Source organism: Propithecus coquereli, unplaced genomic scaffold (genome assembly GCF_000956105.1).
Source record: "Propithecus coquereli isolate 6110/MARCELLA unplaced genomic scaffold, Pcoq_1.0 Scaffold89, whole genome shotgun sequence".
NCBI classification, from domain to species: domain Eukaryota; kingdom Metazoa; phylum Chordata; class Mammalia; order Primates; family Indriidae; genus Propithecus; species Propithecus coquereli.
Window position 1 is genome coordinate 7,453,373 of NW_012155173.1, and position 23,462 is coordinate 7,476,834.

General features: G+C 43.1%; 1 protein-coding gene across 3 annotated transcripts in view; it reads left to right on the forward strand.

Moving 5' to 3' along the window:
• The window catches only part of ASTN2 (astrotactin 2), an 893,996-nt gene that overhangs the window by 813,948 nt on the left and 56,586 nt on the right, over positions 1-23,462 (forward strand). For all 3 annotated transcript variants that reach the window (XM_012664418.1, XM_012664417.1, XM_012664419.1), the window contains one exon: positions 21,325-21,466. In XM_012664418.1, the coding sequence (XP_012519872.1) occupies positions 21,325-21,466 (142 nt within the window). The remainder of the gene's footprint in view (positions 1-21,324; positions 21,467-23,462) is intronic.

The window sequence follows — 23,462 nt, forward strand, 5'->3', positions numbered from 1 at the left end:
TTGCTTTGGGCCAGAATGGGATCTGCGAACCTAGGATGCAGATATCAGACTGGGCTTACCAGGAGCTTAAACAAACCTGCTAGGGAGGCATACTGAAAATCATGATGAATCAGAAATCATATTTCTGAAGTTAAAATTTGCTTTCATAACTTGTGCTACATTTGCTATCACACCAACCCCACAGGGCAGGTATTACAATTATCCCCACACTACAGATGATGAAAGAGGGGCATTTAGAAGTTTCCATGATGGGGTACACATGAATGTGGGAGGGGCTGGAGCACGTGTATAAATCTGAACGTTCTTTTGTCCTCTGTGTGAATGAAATTAGCACCAAATAATAGAAGTCAGCTGTGGATTAGAGAGAAAGGAATGGAGAGGGCTGTGGAGGGGGTTTTAGGTCAAGAGAGTCTTCCTAGAGAACGTGGCACTTGAACTGGGCCTTAGAAATGAGGGGGATCTCAATAAGAGAGACTCTGCTGGGGGTAGGGGATAAGGTGAAATGATCCACCAAGTTGAGGGAGCAACATAGGAAAAAACACAGAGGTATTAAAATGTGAGCTGTGTTTGGGGATGCATCTGGAGGGGATGGTTTGTGGAGAGAGTGGGTCAGAATGGTGGGTGGGCTGCATTATCTAAGGTGACTCAAAAGAGCTTTGACCTTCTTATGAGGCCCTTGGAGAATTATTAAGGACCTTTAAGCAGGAGCTTAAGGGAAGAGCTCTTATGGTAAGAGCTTTGGTTATGATGGCACTGCAGCATAAAGGAGTGAGAAGGCACATTGGGAATTTTCAGTACTTTCTTCTGCCATTGCTGTGGAACAGAGATGGCTTGCTTTAATAATTCCCCAGTGGCTACTGCCCTGGGTTACCATAATCACTCAAATTCAAGGACCAGTGTTAGAGATGAGATGAATAGCTTTTGGATGTGAGTTTTAATCTGATGTTTGGTTTATTAACATGCTTCAGTGGCCATAAAGGGCAGAAGCTATCGGTGGTGCAAATGAACTCAGATTGGATGAGGGGAGAGGGCATTAGGAAGTTCCACCCCCTGCCCTAATAAGTCACCTGCTCTTGGACTCTGGCACTTCTTCTTGTGCCACACTTTCCATCATCCAATCTACACTCTGTCAGGAGGGCCCCAAGAAGCGGCATGCTCTACACCACATATTGTCTGCATATGTTCCAGCCATTGCTTTCTTTCAGTCCTCTATTTGTTGCCATTTGTGAATTTTGGAAGTTGAAGTCCTTGGATCACAGATGCCTAGGCAGCTTAGAGACAGAAGCAGGCACATCTCTGCAGAGAGGACTGGGTCCCTTGGCCATGTAACCTTGAGAAATGACTGTCAACTTTCTTGTGGAAGTTGTGTGTGAGGGACTCACATCCCAGCAGATTGGAGAGTTACTCGCAACTCTTCAAAATCGTATTGGGAGCTTTACGGCTTTCAAAGTGATTCTGCCAGTGTTATTTTCCTTTCGGCTCACAAAACTCCAAGGGAGTAGGAGTTTTTATGCCTGTTGGACAGAGAAGGAAACTGAGACTTAGAGAGTTTAGGGTCATTCAATTCATAGAGCAGGAAAACTGGACTGGAACTCATGTCATCTTGCTCCAAATATAGAGCTCTTTCCATTACAACACGCAGCCTCTCAGAAGTCAGTGAAAGCCTGCAAGGGAAAGGTGTTTCTGGCACTGCAGCACGGAAGGGAACTCTGACCACATTTTCCCGTGGAAACATTTTCACCCATGTTGGTTACGATCTACGGCTCAAATAGTAAAGTACTGTGTTTCAGCAGTTCACTTGCCCTCCAGTCAATCTAGTTACGTTTCACATAGCACCTACTAGGGAAGGCTGTAACAAAAATTTTAAGAGACGTTTTGCTTACCCTGGTGAGGGATACAGACATACGCAGAAGCCACTCAAAAATAGGAGCCCCACAATCTTTCTCCCACCAAGAGTGACTTTTCTTTTCCTTTCACCAGGAGTCCAACCTATGTTAGAAATATGCTGTCAATGACATGGGAGGCGTCATCCATAATATTAATAGTTACAGTTTTAGAACAAGACATATCTCAGTACTAATCTATGCCACTGTGATTTTTCTATAAACCATTTTGGCCTTTTCTCCCCTTGCTAAAAATCCAACCAACACTGGCCATAAAATGTATTCCATGTGTCTATAGACCCTGAGAGAATTCTTTCCTTGTGGGACTCAACTCTGATTCTTTGCCTGCCTTGCAGAGGGCTGGTTCTCGTTATGGGAGGCTTTTGAAACAGCAAAGTAATAATTTGTGAAGTAAGGCCCATGAACTGCTTGGTTTAGCAACTTATGAATTTAGAAATAATATTTGAAGCTCGTGTCAAAGTCCTGGTTAACTAGGAAGTGCCCATGTCTATGTAAGCCAAACCTGGCAGCCAACCCATCTGAGTCTCTTCTCTGCCCCCCTGGCTCACACACACATCGTTATCAAAATCACAAGAGCTCCCTATTATTTAGGGCCTACTTTGGACAAGAGACTCTTAGGATCTTTCTGTATCATACTGCCAGTCCTCACGATGCTGCAAGGAAGGCGTGACGACCTTCAGTTATAAAGAAGAGGAGGTAGAGGCTCAGAGATGTTCAGTGACCTATTCAAGATCACCATGCTCTTTATTCTGGACCAGGCCATCCTGAGAGGCTGAGCCAGCTCTGCTGGTGATCAGATGCTGTGGGTTTACTCAGGGAAATAGGTAGGTGGCTGCTTATTTTTTTATTGTCTTTCCTTTTGATCAAAATGTCTATTTCAAAGTGTGTAAATCATCTCAAGAGCAAGTATGGGTTCCGCAGGCTCTGTCTGCTTTTGATAGTCTTTCTGTCTCTTCCTTCACTACTATATTGCCTTCCATCACTTCTTGTAGCTGTCATTAAAAAGGATGGTCTCTGAATTATATGATGGGCTTAGTAATGAGAAAGTCACACTCCCTAGAACTGCATCTTAAATAATAGGTAATAGCCTTGAGATGAGGTCATGGAAGAGTCTCCTACAACATTTTGGTAGTTATTTTGACTTATCCTTGGTTTTTCTGCCTCATTTTAGGGGCCTTTGCTGTTTCTAGGTGAATGAAGATACTTGGTGGGTTATTGGGGCACATGAGGTGTTTCCAAAGCAGGAAGTTAGCCTTATTTTGGAAGGTGAGATAGCCCTAACATTCCTACATATTACTTTTCTTATCCATAGTTAATGACTGTGCCAACTCTCTGAAAATAGTATGGTTTGGTAGAGAATTTAGTGGCAGACAGACCTGGGTTTGAGTCTTAACACAGGAATTTACCTGCTGGATGACAGGGACAAGTCATTCAGCCTCGGTTTCCAAATCTGTACAATGGGAATCATCTTCCTCCTTCTACTTCTCCTCTGTCTACAATTCTTCTTCCACCTCCTCTTCCTCCTCCTCCTTATCCTGTTTATAATCATAATGATCATCCTTACGGTGTCATTATGAAGATTTAATGAGATGATGGATGTAGAAGGAATTTATAAAGTCTAAGTGATATAATAACACGCTAATAATGACAATAGTTAGTTCCTTTGTGATCTCTCAAACAAGTTAGCTGCTGCCTCCAGCAGGGAATGCAAGTAGGATACTCATTCTGTGTCATCTCTCAGTCATGGTACCTATATCCTAAGCTCTTGGAGTCTAAAGCACTAGGCGTCTGGAGCCTTGAATCTCAACCCTTAATTCTGCATGACACAGGTCAAGGATGGTAGTCCATGCAAGACCTACTCCCCTAGAAGTTTCCAGGTGAATGACTACTAGCTGTAGTTCTACTCCTTTTTCCTCCTGCTCTAGAAATCATATTTATATGCAAATAACTGTGAGGGAAACTATTACACAATTGTCTCAATCAGTTTTCAAAATATGATCCTCAGGCCAGCAGCAATAGCATTAGCTGGGAACTCGTTAGAAATTTAAATTCTTTTTTTTAATTTTGGAATTTTATAGGGGTACATATGTTTTGGTTACATAATCTGCTTTTGTATAGTTTGAACAGAAATTATAAGTGTGCCCTTCCGTCAGTTAGTGTTCATTGTACCTGTTAGGTGTGAATTTACCCATCCCCTCCTCCCCTTTCCCATCTGCTTGATTTCCTTTGAATTTTACTTTCATATGTTCACAGAATTTTTTTCTTTATGAGACAGGGTATTGCTCTGTCACAACAGCTGGAGTGCAGTGGCATGATCATGGCTCACTGCAGCCTCGAACTTCTGGGCTTAAGTGATCCTCCTGCCTAAGTCTCCTGAGTAGCTGAGACTATAGGCATGTGCCACTCTACCTGGCTAATTTTGAAATTACTTGTCGAGTCAGGATCTCATTAGGTTGCCCAGGTTGGTCTAGAACTCCTAGGCTCAAGCAATTCTCCCACCTCAGCCTCCCAAAATGCTGAGATTACAGACATGAGCCACCATGCCTGGCCAGAAACTTAAATTCTTAAGCCTCACTACAGACCTTCTGAATTAATAATTTTGGAGATGGGTTTCTGCAATCTGTGTTTTAGCCAGACTTCCCCAGGTGATCCTGATGCATGATAAAGTTTGAGGACCATTGATCTAAATTATCAAAAAAACCAAACACTCTTAATTATTTTATCTTTTTTATTTGTGACTAATAACTCCTGACTTATTACTCGATAGGTTGTAATACCGTAAATGAGAACTGTGACTGGGTCACAAAGCAGTCTGCATATAAGAGCCACAGGAAGGAGTGAGATGGCCTTTGGCTATTAGTGACAATAACCTCAAATCAAATTTATTTAAATGATAAGGGAATGTATTATATCTTGTTACCAGAAGTCCCAAGGTAGGGTGTATCCAAAGATGTCATTTCAGGCATTCAGCTCGGGGTCTCTGAAATGCCCTTGTTTCTGCCTCCGCTGTGCATTGGTTCCTTCCTCAGGCTGGTAGCACAATGGCTACGTGGCATGGATCACAGAATGGCTGGCAAGGCTGCTAAGCGCTGTATCCACATATGTTCAGAAGCAGACATAGACTCTCTGTTCCTCTATCTTAAGAGAGAGGGAAACCTTTCTTGGAAGCCCTTCAGCACACTCTTGACCCCCTTCCTTTCAACTGGGCAATAATGATAAAATGTAGACTACCATTGACACATTCATTCCCTTTCTAGTTCAGTAGAAAAATCTGGTTTGGTTCTAACTGGACTCTTTTTATCCAGCTATGTGACCTCAGGTAAATCACTTTCCTTTCTGTGCCTGTTTCTCCATCTGGAAATAGAAGATTCGCTTCATTGTTCATTAAGAGCCCCAGCTCTGACTTTGAGGATGTCAGGTGACAATATTTCGACTTCATGTTTGAGAGGGACAAATTATTAAGAGCCTGGATAGCTGTAAATTCTAATCTCAAAAGTGTTGAGGTCTGTGTGAGTTTGGAGATGTTCACTGAGGTTGCACCACCATTTCTTCAACTGCAGAATGAAGATCCTAAAGCCAACCTCACAGTATTTCTGTGAGGATTAAGGAGTTTGTGTGTGTAGAACACCCAGCACAGTGTCTGGCCTATGGCAAGAAACAACGCTTGGTCTGGTCCATGGCACATGCTTTTCTCTGCACCATCTTCCCCAAACCAATCTCCAGAGCTACTCTAGGCCCAACAGTTCTTTAAATAAATGGGACAACCGAGGTCCAGAGAGGGCTTGTGAGTCACAAAGTAGAAAGTCAGTCAGAGAACAGCCCAAGTCCAAGTCCAGGTTCCTTTCCTGCCTGGGAACCAGAGGGTCAGGAGTTGCTCTCTCCCCTGCAGGACTTGGCCATCCGCAATAGGCAAGTAGAAACCTCAGGCAATGATGTATAAGTCATCATCTCTTTACAGAGTGGAAATTACTCTGAAAGGGCAATTGGGCTTCTCCTGCCTGGCTCTCTGGAGCCTTGGCAATGGCTACAGCAATCCTCCTCCTGCCCCATTCCCACATTCTCCCAACCTACCAGTCTCTTCCTCCTTTTGGCTGCTAGTGGCTGGTCTGCCTACTCCCAGCTGAGAGCCAGGGCTCTAGTTTGTCCATGGAAATATAGCAAGGCCTGTGTCTGGGTGGAGAACACGTGGAGACATCACACCTCCATCTCTTGTGGCCTCTCACCTAGGAGACAGAATCCCAAATAACACCAATTTCCCAGGGTCTACTTGGAGGTGAAGAGGAGCAGTAATAGGAAATATAACTTAGCGAATGGAAAGAACTTTTGGATTTGAGTCTGGCAGCTCAGTTTGCTAGTCCTGCTTCTGTCACCTACCAGCTGAAGGGCTTTGGAGAAGTTTCTTCACCTCCCTGGACCTCAGTTTATTCATGAGTAAAATGGGTATCAGAATGCCAGCCTCGTTAAGCCTCTCAGAGTTTCATGAAGAACTATGAATTAAGTCATTCAGTAACCACTTGTTGAGCACCTGCATGTACTAAACACTATTCTCAAAGCTGAGGATAAGGCACTGAACTAGCTCCTATCCTGGAACTATGTTCTAGTGGAGAGAGGATGATGATAAAATAATAGACGTGCAATATGATGTCAAAGAGTAGTATGTGTTTGAAAGAAAAATAAAACAGAGTATGGGGAATAGAGGTTGAGGGGTGCTATTTTAGTTAAGGAGATCAGGGCATGTCTCTCTAAGGAGGTGACATTTGAGCACAGACCTGAAAGATGTGAGGGAGTAAACCATGTGGCTCGCTGGATGAAGACTGCTCCAGGCTGAGGACATAGCAATAGCAAAGGCCCTGGGGCATGCTCAGGGAGCACTAAGGAGGGTGTAGTCATTGAAGTATAGTCAGCAAAGGGAGAGCAGAAGGAGTTGTAGTGAAGCTTTGGATGGCCTACTAGTAAGTGCCACATACACTGTAAGTTCTAGTGCCATGTGAGTGCCTCGACCCATAGCCACTTCCGCTTGCCTTGGGGGAATATATTTTATGCATCAAGGGCAAGCACTAGGTTGGACATTTTACATTACATTGAATCCTTAAAGCATTCCATCAAAGGGGGAGTACTTCTTATTCCTGTTTTACATAAGAGGATGCTAAAGGCAGGAGGTCCAGTTCTATTGGAATCTAAAGATGGCGCTTTGCATGTTGTGGCAGACTTCTGGTTCTGGTTTTGTTTTGTCTTTCTTTTTTATGATGACTGTTCGTATCCGTTGACATCCACTGGGCACCCAGTGAGGGAGAGGTGGAAACAGGGAGGCAACCTGGGCACTGGGGAAAGGCTGGGCAGGAGCAGAGACTCCATGAATACATTGCCTAGATGGTTTCGTTCATCAACAGCATCGATGTGATTAAAGGAAGGAGTAGACGGTGAGATACTGGAAAGCACACAGAATGAGAAGTCAGAGATACTGAGGCCCCATATGCAAAGTAGGATTCTTCTGTTGTGCCAGGAAAGTTAGTACTTATTGAGAATGCAAAGCATTTCGGTCACCTTCAGAGGATGTGAAACGACCTCTAACCTCTACCCTTCCTTGTAAAACCCAAATCTCAGCTGTGCAATTTACCAAGTAACCTTGGTCACATTACTGTACCTCTCTGAATCTTGATATATTCATCTGTTAATCTGTGGAAATAGTTATCTCATAGACTTGTTGGGAAGCTGAAATGAAATGTATATGAAATAGCAGGCATAGTAACTAGTATTGTGAATGCTTAAATCCTATGAATTGTCACTGTTATTGTTAATAATCATATTACTATCAGTTGAGAAAGCAAGACAGAAATGCAAGCAGTAGTTAATGTCCCACTCTCACAGGGTTACTGTAAGTATCAGGAAGGGTTAAGTGCTTACTAAACACAAATTATGCTTCTCTCAGTTGTCCTTTAAGTGAAATGAGTTGTCTTTTTAGACCTCAGAGAGCCAGGTGGTCCTTCTCGCAGCTGACCTTCCTTTCTTTCTCTTTTGCTGTTCTCTCTTCCCTGACCTTGGCTGAGCGCCCGCTCCCAGGGAGGTCAAGTACGGTTTCACAGGTGTTACAGTGCACAGTGCTGCTGCACCTAAGCTCGCCATTCCAATTGTGGACATCGCAGACACGTGTTAATCACTGATCGAGTGTCTTGTTCTAACAATACTCAGATACATGGAAGGAAAGTGTCTTAAAGAAGAGATGCTCTTTTCTTTTTCTTTTTTCTGATTTGCACAGAAGCACCATTTAGGCTAGCAGTGACACTCTGAGCTTTAGTCTTCCACTCTGTAAAGTGAAGCCTGGAAACAGATGATGGCTCAGGCCTCCCACTGGCTTTGGGTCCTTGCACGTCCAGAAGTGGGCATCGCACTACCTAGGCCCACGCAGTCAGTCTGGGTGACTGTGGAGAGAGGAACTGTGATATGGACTGCGACCTTTCGGAGACCTGTGGGTCCTGGAGCCTCTACCTTAACCACAGGTGCCTGTAAACTGGGGGTGATAATCCTAACCTGCCTGCCTCGCAGGATTAGTTGTGAAGATCAAATGAGGAGAGAGAGTGCTTTGTAAACCCTAATGGGCTGTACGAATTTGAGGGATTCCTTACAGCACAAAGATACGCATTCATATATGTAAGTATTTGTGTGTGATTATGTATATTGTATATGTGTGTGTCATATATATATTTTATATATATGTGTGTGTGTAAATATATATATATATGTAGTGTATGTAAAGCTATAAACTCACAGGGTTAGGTGTGAATTAGAAGCTTATAAAACATATTTACTTGTTCAGGGTAACCCAAGGTGGTTACTACAACGTAGGAAAAACTGACCAGCCAAATTTTCCAAGCCTAAAAACCCTTTTAGAGTTCTCATTGTGGATTAAAGAGAGGACTTATTTCCTTTTCTCTATTTAAAGGAAAATTTTAATATAAATGAAGAAGCAAGAGAGTCATTATAATTGAATGAAAAAAATCTGTATGTGGGTGGGAGGGATGGATGAGGGGAGTTGGGTGAAAATGACATCACCTACGCACTCTCCCTCCTCTTCCTCCCACATAGTGTGCCCCTGGGAGAGGTGGCATCCGAGGTCAGGCTGCCCTGGTCACATGTTTAAGGGCATCTATCCCCAGTGGTGGCCCTTCTGGTTAACCTTTCTTCTTTCCTTCCTTCCTTTTTGTGTCTCTTGGTCTTGGTGTCTTTCTGTCTCCATCTCTGTTTCTCTTTCTCTCTCTTTCTCTCTCTCTCTCTCTCTCTCTCTCTCTCTCACACACACACACACACACACACACACACACACGGAAATCTACCTCTCTCTGCCACCTCCCAGGTCCCACCTCCGTCTCAATGATTCACCTCAGCCTGGTGAAATGGTGTTGCTCGCACGACCAGAAACCCTGACTCATCTTTGCCCAGGCCTTCTCTCCACCCTTCTGGATGCTTGCTGCCTTCAGGGATGGGATGGGAAGGGGGATGTGCATTTTCGTCTACGTGCACATGCGAATGTGGAGGGGGAGTGGGTGTGGGGAACAGAATGGGCTCAGGATCTCATTCAATCCTCCTGGTGCCTTAACGTGGTCCCCAGAGGGTGCCTCTGGAGGGTCCTGGTCAGATTTGGGTTTGAAGCTTGAGTTCTTCTCCCACCTTAGGGGAGAAGAAGAAATACAGTCTCCGTTATCTACCAAAGATATCCCAGCTATCTGCTAACCATGGACTTTGAGGTTTATATTTAGAAAAGGGAGGGAAGCTTCGGGCATTCAGCATTTTTTAATCTCTGGGCACATAGTTTGTGCAATTCTGGTTTGGGAATAGCAAGTAATGCTAAATACATGAGCGTAACTCACTTTCCCTGGTTTTTTGAATTTTTTCTTTTCTGCCCACCCCCTATGAAATGTTTCACGAATTAGTATTTTTCATAATAACAGTAATAATAACAATAAAGTTGCCATTTATTGTTTACCATGTGCAAAGCAGTGTGCTCAGTGCTCTGCATACACTATCTAAATTCTCATAGGATTTCATTGATTCCCTTGAGATAGGTATTTTCACATCCATATTACAGATGTGGAAAATGAGACTGAGAAAGATGAAGTCATTTACTTAGAGTCATTTAGCAAAGTCAGGACTCAAACTCAGGGCTGAGCACAATGTTTGCCTGTCCTGCTACTTTTCCCTCCTCAAAGGGGATTTAATATTGGTGCCTTAGTAAATTTAACTGTCTAACTCAGTAAACGTGTGTGGAGGACTCAGTAAGGGCGGTTCCTCGTCAGCCACTGCAGGGGGTGGTTATAAGGCTGCTTTAGTCATGACTCAGCTCACAGCCTGAATGAAGAGAAAAGAGCACATGGTACAGCTACTAAAGTACTGGATCGGGAGTTAGGAATCTGTGATCTGGTCCAGTACCTCTTCAGGTAGACACGTTTCTTTCCCGAGATTTGGTTTCCCTTCTGTAAAATGGGAATTTTCACTTCTACCACGGCGTGTCCACCTCGCCAAGCATCTGTGAAGCTTAAATATGACGAGATGGTGAGGGCGTGCACCATAAACTGTAAAGGGTTTTACAAAAGGAGAGGGCTGTGGGAAGAGAGAGGCCGTCCTCGTTGTAAAGGGAGAGGAGTCCGAGGGCTAATGGGCAGCCATTGTGGACGGTGGAGGTGGGCTCGACTGGGCAGGGACTCCAGGGCTAGTCAGACATTAAGAAGGAATAACATTAATTGGGGAGATTTCCTGGGGTGTGAGGCTCTGGCAGGTAGACAAAGAGCCCAGGCCAAGACTGAGGAAGTAAAGTGCTGGGAAAACATAGAGGAAAATAAAGAGGAGTCAGAATATTGGGGTCAACTATCGAATTGGGCAAAGGAGAGAGCTAGATGGACATTCTTTCTATTATGGTCATTTGCTTTGGCAGGTGGAGGTGAGCTGAGTTTTACAGTGTCTCACAGGGAGGCAGGGACACAGGCCAGTCTCCTGGATCCCTGTCAGGGCCCTTTCGCATGAGATCCAGTGGCCTCACTGGATTGCTCTTTCCAACATAACTTGAAGGTCCTTGCACAAGGAAGCCCTGGCATTCCCCCTGCACCCCATGGGATTTCTTCCAACTGGGAAAGGAAGCCGTGCTTGTTCATTGACTCACTCTTTGTGCATAAGCCCAGGCTCTAGGGCTCAGATGGTCATTAAGACAGGCCAGGTTCCTTCCATAAATTCTCCCTGTCCGTGGGGGAGGAAGACGGCTAAATAGGTAATCACAAGACAACAAGTTAAGCACCACAATGGAAGGAGACACAGGGAACAGTGGGCACCCAGATGAGGGACCCTAAACCTTACCAGGCAGAGGCAAAGGGTGGCCAAAAAGAGCTTTGTTAAAGATATTGGGCATGAGCCAAAACTTAAAAGATGAGCACAAGTTGTCTCAACATGTTTACAAAACCTTGGTTGAGTCATTAGTTACCTCTCAGGCTTCACCCCTCCCTCATTCATTCTGTGGATCTTTAATGAGTAACTACTGTGCCCTCCACACTCTGCTAGACACTGGGGAAATCAAGAACAAGGTGGACGAGGCTCCTGAACTCATGGAGCTAACAGTTTAGTAATAAAATGAAAATAAACAGGTAAATAAACTGACAAACACAGCAACTACAGGATGTCACTAGTGCATGGAAGAAAACCAAGCGTTCTAGGATGAGGCACAATCGAGAGCCGCAGTAGGGGTTTGCATTAGATGGGGTGGTGCAGAGGGTTCTGAAGAGGTGGAGCTTCAGCTGAGATGATGGAAGAGAAGACGCCAGCTCTTCAGAAAACTGGCAGAAGAAGAGTTCTTTGCAGTCACACGTTGTGTGGCCCGGTATGTCCTCAGGGCTGAACATTAACACACCTCAGTACCTCCCAAAGGAGGCCTCCTCTTCCTCCTGCTAACTCCAGAAGCAGCTATCTGACATTTTTGTCACCTTACCTGGCACGTGTGAATTTCCCTTAACCATAACCCCTTACATGTGCGTCATGCTTTGCAGATTATAAAGTGCTGTTACAGACTTAATTTATTTCACTCCTCATGACTCCCTTGCAGAGGAGAGACTGACATCTTTCTCTTAGAGACAAGGAGACTGAGGCTCACAGAGACAAGGCAATTAGGAAGCATGTGTTGTGGTGGAGAAACCACAGGCTTTGGAATTGGATCAACCCGGGTTCAAATCCTAGCCTCACTGTGTAGTAGCTGTGTGATTGGGCAACTTGCCTTAACTCTCTGAGCCTTTCTTTTCTTCCTGACAAAATGAAAACAATCACTTCAGCCCTGCCAGATAATGTGCCGTCTCATCGCATTTGTGAACAGAGGGGCTCACGGGGCCCACCGTCAGCAACCTCACGGGAAAACCTTTTTGCACAGAGAGAGAGATGTCGAATGACGTGAATGAAGCCCAGAGAAAGCTGGAAGTAGGAGAGGAACTAAGAATCTGATGAGAAGCACATTGTACAGTTGGTTCTTCCCACCTCATGATAGTATAACATTTGGGAATGTGATTTTAAAAAGGAAGAAAAGGAAAGAAAACCACCCATGGGTGAGTGCTTCGAAAGTGATAAACACACACTATGGTCCTTAGAGAGTGGAGGGGGCAGGGGGACCTGGCTTTCCATGACCTTCCTCCTCCTCCCCAGTCTGGTCCCCAAATCAGCTCTCCTCACACATGTTAGCAATACCCGCTGCAGCCAAATACATCAGCATCATTTGTCCTCGAGACAGTGGGGATGACGAGGGCTTCTATGGCCCTAATCCAACTGTAGAAAAGGGAAGGCTCTATTAGCCAAGTGCATATTAATGCTATGGTTAATATTATTAAATTCTGTTTTAATAATAAGTTGCAGGACTCCTTGGTGGATTGCACATAAAAGCAGCCCTTGCAATGCTCCCTTGCTCAAGTGGGAGCACCTCAGGAAAGGGGCCTTGCTCCTGTGATTCAGAGCTGTGTCCACAGTTGTAGTCCTTTCCCTGGCACCTAGAGGATGTTTGATAACTGCTTGTGCACTGTGTCAGCAGCGGGGCCAACAAGTTTGTTCTCAACCTCCATGAGGAAGACATGTCAGTTGCTCTTTCCAGAAACTCCTCAAAGGCAGAGAACATTTTTATGGCAGATACCTCTGGGGCCATGTCATGTCCTCTTGGTCCATGTCTCTCAGGCACAGCTGTGGTGAGCAGTTCTATGCACACCCAGGGTCACTCTGTGCTGCCAGTGACCTCAAACACACACTTGCAATTTCTGCCCCACATCCTCGTGCAAGACTGATGGAGCTCCCTAGGCCCATGTGCAAGGACAGCTAAAAAAAAAGTGCGGGGAAATTAACACCCCTGCGTGGGGGACTCAACCAATGAGGATCAGAAATTAGGGGCTAAGTGCTCCAGTTCACTGACTTCCGGCCAAACAATTCCGGGAGGTATCCTGTTCACTTCTTAAAAGGCCCCTGCAGAATCGAGCTCCCATTGTGCACGACAGCAAACTCGGTGACACACTTTTATATTGACTTGTCCTCTTCCCTGTCTCTGTCTTCCCTTTCCCCTATGCCTGCTTCCTGTACCATCTCCCACATAAACCTTCTGCACCCAAGCTATTGTCTTAGCCTCTGCTTTCAAGGCAACTCAAACTAAGACATTCTTCTTGACATCGGTGTTCCCAGCCATCAGCTCAGTTTACAGCACACAATAGATACATTCACTCACTAGGCAAATATTTGCGGAGAACCTGCTGTGTACAGGCACCGTCATAAGTGTGCAAAGCTTACAGGACTCACGGGGCTTACAGTGGGGGATATAGACAATACAGCAATTCGTCAACATGTGAGAGATAGCAGTAAATTTTGTGATGAGAAGTAAGGAAAGGGGATGTGGATAGAGGGTGACAGTGGATGCTCCTTTAGACTGGGTGGCTGGAGAAGGCCTTTCTGAGGAAGTGACATTTAAACGAGGATCTGGGAAAGGAGAGGGAGTGAGCCATGCAAAGATATGGGGAAGAGCTCTCCAGGTGTGAAAAGCCCAGGTGCAAAGGCCCTGTGGTGGGAGCATGTTTGGCATGTGAGGTGGGGAGGGAGGATGCCAGCATGGTGGAATGAGTGAGGGAGGAAGGGAGCCCAGGAAGCGAGGAGGACTGGGCCAGAGGAAGCAGGACATTGGAGATACTCAGTAAATTCTTGCTGCGTGATAGAGCCTTTGTATCCCTCATCCTAGGCAGTGATTGATGATAGGAAAGGCTCGGGTTTTGGAGTCTGACAGCTCTGAATTTGAGTTCCAGCCTTGTTATTTAGATGGACTATGACCTTGGGCAACTTGCTTTAGATCTGCAGGCATTGTTTTTCACCTATAAAATGGCAATCATAAAACTTACCTCATAGGATTTATATCTGGTAGGACCACTGATTGTGAGCAACAGAAAACAAAAGGAAGCTAACTTTGGCAGAAAAGAAAAAAATTATTGACTCACGTATCTGAAATATCCAAGGATAGATCTAGCTTCAGACACCACTGGGGCCAGGGCTTCAAATGATGTCATTAGGACTTGGTCTCTGTCCCAGGAGTTAGTCTGATCGATCAGGCCTGAGTCACTTGTGTCACTTGTTTTTTTTTTTTTTTTTGGCCTCTGACATGGAATGTCTGACCACTGATCACATGCCAGTCTCTGAAGGATGGAGGGGGCCTTAGCTCTACCTAAATCATATTGACTGAGATTGGGGGAGAGCTGGCTCTCCAGTGGAATACTGAGGTGCTATTGACAGAAGGAGGCATGGCTTTACAGCAAGTTAAAGCAACAGACGTCCACTAGAGGGCAGGCATGAGGATGAGTCTAGCACACTGCCTGGCACATAGAAACTCCAGATATTTGCTAGACCACCGCTGCCTTTATTGGATCCCTTATTTTTCTTTCAGTGCCACATGCTTCCTATTTACTGCAGATAGATCATTAAGGATGCAGCCTGGCTAGAGCAAGAAAGAGAATTCTAATGTCAGGTGCTGACATTAGATGTCAGGAATTGGGAGTGGATCCAATGATTGAACTTCAACCACTGAAGTTCAGCTTCACAGAATTCAGCGAACAACCATATGGCCAGCCTTATGTTGGACACCTATAACACAGAGGTGACCAAAACACAATTCCTGCCTTAAGCACCTTGCACTCTGGAGGCAAATGTGTGGTAGGAAAAGCACAGACTTTGGCTCCCAACTGTCCTGGTTCCAGCCTTTACTCTACCATTCCTGGGTGGATCTTTGTAGGCAAGTTATTTAACCTTCCTTGAACCTGTTTCCGTATCTGTAAAAGCACAATTAACTTAATTCATTAAGTTGTATTGAATTTTAATCAAGACAGGCTGTTTTGAATGTTTAAACAAGGTAACATAAGTAAAAATGCCTAGCATTGTTGATGTCATAAGAGCTAAATGAACATTTCCATTCCTTCTCTCCTTGCTTCCTTTATTGCTTGCTTTCTGTCTTCCTTCCTTCCTTCCAAAATCACTTCCTTTTGCAAAAAACAGGAAGCTTTTAAGGAGTTAGATACCTAAAAGCAACTGAGTGTGACAAGTAAAAATTTTGCCATCAGACAAATTAATAAGACCCCGTGAGGGTGAGGTAGCAGGGCTTAGGGGAACACTGACATTTGTAAACGGTCCATGTATCAGGTGTACTCTGTTATCTTCTCTAATCCTCACCTGATTCTCTGCAATGGCTACGATCATCTCCTTTTCAGCTGAAGAAGCAGTCTCTAAGAGTTAAATCATCTATCCCTAGGTAACATAGTTCATAAGTGCTGAGCCTGGTCTAGGTCTCTTCTGCCCCTCAAACCCACTCTCTTTCCACTGCCTCATACTACCATCACAATAAAGGTGAGAATCATTACATGCATTAAAATAACATCATGTTCTGGAAGAAACAAACCAGCTGCAACTGATAGGTGTGAGGCGTTTAAAGATGCATTTTGTCACTAGCAAGGTCTCAGAATGTCTTTCTACATTTGCCCAAGCAAAGGAAAGGTGGGGAGATGCAGACAGAGCCGTGCTTCTCCCTGGGCACTATAGCAAAGCAGGATAGAGAGGCCAGGCCCAGAGCAACCCCCAGATCCCCTCGGTGTTTTCCCGAAAACAATATGGAGCCCTGAGCTGGGGACCTTTCCCCTCACCTGGGCTAAATAACGCATTGCACCGCCCCTCCTCTTCCATTCTGGAATTTCTTTGCTGCTTTTCTCCCAACCTGTTTTCAATTTGTTCTTGTGGCCGGCTTTGACTGTGACCTCAACTCAATCAGAAGCGAGGGGGTGAGGGGGAGAGAGAGAGAGAGAGAGAGGGAAAACGAGGAGGATTGTGGGGCTGCCGAAAGGAGAGGGAGAGAGAATTGAGGTAGCGGGTGTGGCCTTTAGGAAAATTGCTCCGAGCTTTGTTGGGTTGTTTCTGAAGCTGCAGCAGAATCATGATTAACCTTTTCTGCGGAAGGTAATGAGAGCAAGGCTCAAGGCTGAGTGGATAAAGAAATGTGCGGGGGTCTGGCCCCAGCCCACTCGGGTTACAGCCCCAGAAGAGCTGTAATGGGGAACAGGCACATTCCTGTACAGCGACTCCCAACTTCCTATCTGTTTTCAGGGAAAGAAAAACAGAAAAAGAATGTTAGAGACTTGGACAGGCTTGGGTGAGGCGGGGGCAGCAGCCTGGGTTCTAGGAAGGTTCTACCACGTGGCCACAACAGTGTAGCAGGGAGGAGGGGACAGAGGCCTCTTTTAGGCAGAGTGGCCTAGTGAAAGGTACATGGAGCTCAGGTGCAAAAGAGCTGGGCTTGATTCTGAACTCTGCCCCTGAGTAGCTGCAAATCCTTGAATTAGGGCACAACATTCCTGAGCCTCTATTTCCATCAGAGAATGTGGCACGGTCTGGGGATTCATACATTTTAAGCAATAAACCTTTAAAACTAAGGTTTTATGAACAGTTTTTTTTTTTTTTTGAACTAAGAAAAACATGAACCATTAATATATAAAATGGATCAAACTGGAATTGCTCTAGTTGGAGGTTAGTGTTGTGGGGGAGTCTGGCCCCAGCCTCTCCCCTATTAGGGTTCATTGTTACCCCTGGAGTTGTATGTATTTTAATTTGCAAACCACTCTTAGCATATGTGACATTTTGGAAACCTACTGAACTCCCGTCTCTTCCGGACTTTGTATCTATCTCTGAAATTCCAGATTAAGAAGACGGCAAAGTAGAATCAGGCACCTAGCACAGCACCTAGTGCATAGTAAACGCCCAGTAACTACAAACCTGTCATATGCACATTGAATAAAATGGTCAGAAATTGAAGAGAAGGGCTCCTGTGTTAGCTTTGAAAGCTTTTCAATTCTCAGCAATTGTATCCCATAGGCTGGCTGATATCAATTATCTCATAGACTACAGTAGTCAAGACACCAGGTTTTTGTCCCAAATCTACTTCCCACTCTGTGTATGGGTGTGGACATGTCATTTTCCTTCTCTGATCTTCAGTTTTGTCACCTGTGAAAGAAGTTTGGATAAAAGAATAATCTTTAAGAGCCCTTTACTTTGTTATGATGATGGCAAAAATAAGAACAAAGACAATGATAGTTAATATATGTTTTGAGATCTTACTATGTGCCAGACATTTGGCTAATTGACTCGTATACAAGTATTTTATATAAATTATATAAATATTATATATATATTATATAATATATATAAATTAGATACTGTTATTATTATGCCCATCTTACAAATGAGAAACCAGATGTAAAGAGTTGAGGAACTTGTCCAGGACAAGCTGTAGTGGGGGTGTACCAGAATTTAAGGCGAGGCAGCGTAAACTTAGAGCCCAGGCTCTTAACCACTGCACTGTATTATTGCTCATTCAACTGTACCACTGCCAGATGCAGAGTGTGGTATATTGTGGAGTCACAATACATTTGTCAAATTGTACCGATTTGCATTTGTGAATAGAGAAGTCCCCAGGCCTTTCTTACTATCCCCCCTCCACTAAGTGAGGAAGAACACTGAGGGGTTACTTCATTCACCTGTCTCCGTCTAAGTTGCATTTAAACCTTCTGAGATAGAATGCCAAAAAAAGCAATCTTACAGTTTACTTTATAGGTTTGTTCTTGTACTTAACAACCCTTCCTGTTGTCAGATTACAAGCTGTAGAAGGTCAGGGACCATTTCTTTTATTGTCTCATTCCCCAAACCCATAGAACTAAGGGAGTGGAGTGAATTCAAGTGTGGATTGAGTAACATTGAGAAATCTCACTTTCTAACACTATCATTTTAAAACTTTCTCTAGGAGGCAGCATAGTACAAAAGAAAAGACATGGCTTTGGAGTTAGACGGATAGGGGTTCAAATCTCTGTGCTTCCTAACTTTGCAATCTTAACCTCAGCTCTACCATGGGTATGACAAAATTTCCCTTGTTGGGTCACTTTGAGGATTAAATGAACAAAAAGGAAATTATGTGCTAAATGTCAGTTCCCCTCCTTTTGACATTTTTCATTTGAAAGCCATTATATTTATATAGTCTCAACTAGAATTGGGCAGTGAATATCCTCACAATGACCTTGACATGACTAATTATACTCCACGTTATCCAGTTCCTTCACTTGAATCAAACCTATAAGCCTTAGAATTCTTGAGAACTTAAAACCGTGCTGATCTTACTGACCTGACGTGTATGTGGGGCTTTTATCCATGGTCCAAATTATTCTGAAATTCATGGAAAATCTGGAAAGCTGTGCCCATTTGAAAATGAATGTCAGCCATCTTCTGGCTTCAAGGCAGTTAATTAATCCAGGCCACAAGCAGACTGAATTCCCTCACGAAGAGCCAGCTCTTTCAATGGCTATCTGGAAACAAATTGAAAAGCAGACAGACATAGATCCGAGCTCAAAGAAAACAAATATGAGCAGCCAGACTGAGAAACCAAGTGAAACAAGACCCTCACTCCATCCAGTGACTAGTCCCGTGCATTTCTCCCTCTTTTTATTTTTACGTTTTCACACCACCCATTGCTCTGCTTTACAGTTATGGGAATGAAGATATTGTTGGTTTATGATTGTACTGGGAGCAGCTGACATAAGAGGCCTACAGAAGAGATGTGAGATGCCACAATTTGTGATGAATAAAAGTTTCATTCACCTCTTCATTTCCCAGTGAAACCTCTGGTTCTGGGCATCTTTGTTTCTTTCCAGACTCTCGGCTTTACTTTCTAGACTCCAAACCCATCAAAGAGCTATTGACCCCTCGCAACAAAGAGGAAAACAGACATGGAGAGATTTAAAGACTCTCAACCAAGGGTAGAAATAGTATTCAGTCCCAGGTCTGTTTTGCAATAGCAGCTGAAACTGCATGTTGCTGCTGTTGACATCAGCCTACTTTAGACACTTGCGCTGGCATCTACATGTCAATTCTATGAACTGTATATTGCCTTTTTTAAAAAAGGGAAAACAAAAAACAAGTAGCCATCAGAACTGCTCTACTGGACTCTAGGGACAAACATGTTATAAAACTGTTGTTCAGCTGAATCCAGGGCCATCCAGGCAATTCAGTGGGACGAGTACTACAAGATTCACTGGTGAGGCTGAGGATGAAACATTATTTTTTAAACTGTGCTTCTTTAGGATTGAAACTTTTCTTCGAAAGACCAACAGGAAGTGATCTGTATATTCTGCCCAACCAGTTCTGTGGTAGAGAAGCACCAAGTGTTTTCAAACACTTGGCCAACATTATCGTTCCCCTATGGGTTCATTACATTGGCTTATCCTTAATCCCAGGTAGCGAGGATATAATTGGACTGGCATCCTCCTCGTGTTTATTATTGGGAATGTACGTGAATAGAGAACTCTACATCGGGCATGAAGAGAACAAGAAACAACAGTTGGGAGGCCTCCTATAATTTCATACTGCAGCATAAAATACCTCACATGTCAGTTTTGCTCCTAAATCATCCAATTTTAGAATTGGAAGGGAACTAAGAGGCCATTTAGTCTGGCTCATTTACTTTATCTATTTTTAAGTAATTTTTATTGATTTTTTTCTTGTTACAAAAGCAATATATGTCTATTGAATTTAATTTAAAAATAGAGATAAGCAAAAATAAAATAGGAAAAGTGCTCATTATCTCACTCTCCAGACAGAGCCCTTATTAAGCATTTGCTTTATTTTTTTCCTTCTGTTTCTAAATACATTTATATATAAAATTTCCACAAAATTAGATTATTCTGTAATAGCGTAACCTGTTTTTTAACTTCACAATATATTGTGAATATCCTTTTATATACTTCATATTTTTCCATAAATTATTTTTAATGACTATAAAATATCCCATTGCATCATTGCACTATAATTGATATAGCCATTTCTATATTGTTGAACATTTAATTGTTTCTAAATTTTTGCTAGTATAAATAGTACTGCAATGTTTGTCCTTATAACTTTTTTCTTTTATGATGGGGATTTTTGTTGCCTTTATAACTTAATCTTTCTGCACATCTCTGTTTTATTCTATTCTTTTCTAGAATGTCAATAGTGATTCTTGCAGCTTCATCTTACAGAGACAAAAACTAAAGCACAGAAATGGGAATGTAGCTGCCCAAAGCTGTAATAGTTTAGCAGCACTAAGACTAGATCCCAAGATTCCAGATATTTAGTTATTCTTTGTGGTCTTCCTTATTTTCTAGTCTTCTCAATTAGTTCTCTTTCTGGTGAACTTAAGCTGCTTCCTAAAATCCAATGACTAGGTTGACTTTTAGAAATCATGGAATTGGAGGATCACAGATCTGTGGTGCTTATTCTACCATTGTTCCATCCTGACCATGACCTTCATCACTAATCAATCCTAGAATTCTTTATCCCTTAGGTGCACTAGGTCTCTGTCCTTCTCAACGTAACACTCCATGAATGCAGTATCAGTGTATAATAAAGGCCATTTGACATGAAAGCTATTTTACATCCTTAGTGCAACTCCCTTATTATACAAAGAAGAAAAATGCAATTCCAAGAAAGAGGGACCGTGTTTAAGGAGTTAAGAGGGGATAATGGTAGTGACAAGGCTAGAATAGTTACTCTGGACAGAAAGAAAGCACAGTCCTCTTGTTGCCTTTTCATGCATTTCTGTTACACAGTACTTTACTTCATTTGAGACTTGCTACAGTCTTACGAAGGTAGGTATTAGCATTACCACTTTACAAGTGAAAAAATTCACACATAAATTTGAACAATGAGTCATTGGGGCTATATATTAATCTGTGTCATTTTTATATCTTATGCTTTTTTTTGTCCAGTAATCCTCCTGATATTGGTATCCAGACATTTCATAGATTTGGATGATAGCAAGAATGTCTGCTCACCAAGGCCTGATCTGGGGAGCTCATCTTTCTTTGTCTCCTTCCAGGAGAATTCCTGAGTTTTGCTGATGACTTACTCTCTGGCCTGGGCACATCTTGTGTAGCAGCTGGTCGAAGCCATGGAGAGGTCCCTGAAGTCAGTATCTACTCAGTCATCTTCAAGTGTCTGGAGCCCGACGGTCTCTACAAGTAAGACATGTTGGGTGTGTGGGAGTGTGAAGCAGACAGAATGATTTTAAGCCAACAGGAAAGGCATGAGGTATTCTATCCAGGCCAGCCAAATGTTTCATTGGCCAGCCTGTATGTGCGTCTTGAGATTCTAAAGTTTAAAAGTATCCATTTGAGACACAGACCAATGAAACAGAACAGAGAACCCAGATATAAAACCGTCTATCTACAACAAACTGATCTCTGACAAAGCAGACAACAACATACACTGGGGAAAAGAAGCACTATTCAATAAATGGTGCTGGGAAAATTGGATCACACAAAGTTAGTGCTGAAGAGTCCAGGAGGGCCAGAAATTCCAAAGCATTCCTTCTACTAATGGAGAATCTGCAGCCCAGAGAGTGACAGCGTCTTACTTAAGATCATAGAGAAAGTTATCAAAGAGAGCTGGAATAGGGATCCCCGCCTAATGTTCTTTTATCTCTTCTGTGCAGTCTTCTCTTAAAAATATTACATTAGCATATCTGAGATGCATACATATATATACACACACACTGAGATATGCTAATGCATACATATATTGAGATATATATACTGATATATATAATTTTTTATTAATAGAGTCAGCCAGCCTCTTAGAAATAGTGCCATTATCACTCCTTTGCAGAATACATTGGAGTCACTGCATTCAAAATTGTGAAGATGCAAGACGAAGTCAGTCTTGGAAAAGAAAACGAGCTCATTTTTTGTTTCAGTTTTTGTTTTTTCCCACCTACATGAGTGTTGCTACATCTGGATACAGCCATCATAAGCTATAACACAGAGTTCTAGAGACCAGTTCTCCTCTCGTACCCTAATTATGAAACCATAGAATACCTCCGTTATCAACCTAGAAAGCTGAAGTTATTAAGAAGTTGAGCTTTATTCACTAGTTATCCAACTAATTTATTTATTCTTTTATTTAGTCACTCAGTGATTCATTCACTCATCCTTTTATGTGTCCATCTACCCATTCATCTATCCTCTATTCATTGCTCCCTCTCACTCTTCCCTCTGTCCATACATCCATCTTTCATCCATCCATCCATCCATCCATCAATCCATCCATCAGCCCTTAAACTCCTTCATTTCATTCACTTATTTATTCATCAGTTATTTCATTCTTTCACATATTTATTCACTCATTCATAACTCATTTACTTATTCAGCAGACATTGTCTGAGGAGTTCCTGTATCTTGGTACTGTGCTAATGACTACAGTTACGAATGTGACTAAGGTAGAGATCCTATTCTCAGATAACTGATAACCTAATGGTTGTAAGAAAGGCCACAGACTATGGATTCAAATATGGCTTTGACATTTTTAGTTATGTGACTTTAGATAAGTGGCTTACCTTTAGAAGCCTCTATTTCAGCCTTTGTGAAACAGAAATAATAAAACCTAGCTTGCAGAGTTGTGTGAGAATTGAGCAAGAAACACCCTAGTGCAGTATCCCTAAGTATGTGCTCAATAAATATTAGTCCCTCCACAATCTGTGAACCTCCCTCACCCCTAAAACCCATCTCCCCCTTCCTCTACCTATCTGAAGACCATGACCTTTTTAAAGACCATTGCCCTTCTGAATACGTGACATATTCGGGCTCCTTGGAACACCCAGAACATTGGTGCATGAACTCAGGAATATCACTGTAAGCTGAGAATTGGGCCTTCTGACCTTGGCTCTGTCATTTACTGTCTTTGAGATGTTGGGGCCCGAGCTTTATCTTAAGTCACTTGTGGGCAATAAATGCCCTAGGAATAGAATTTACAAAGTAAAATAGGCTATCAGAGCTCTTCCAGTGAGACATCTTCACAGAAGTGGTAGGATATGCCTCAAGCCTTAAAGAATGACCGTGGTCCTGGCAGCAAGCGGTGGGGCTGAGACGCAGACTTGGAGAACGTGAATAGCCTCTTAATCAGTCAGGACCGACACCAATACCCTGGGCTCCGGGATCACTGCATCTAGAGATACAAGTG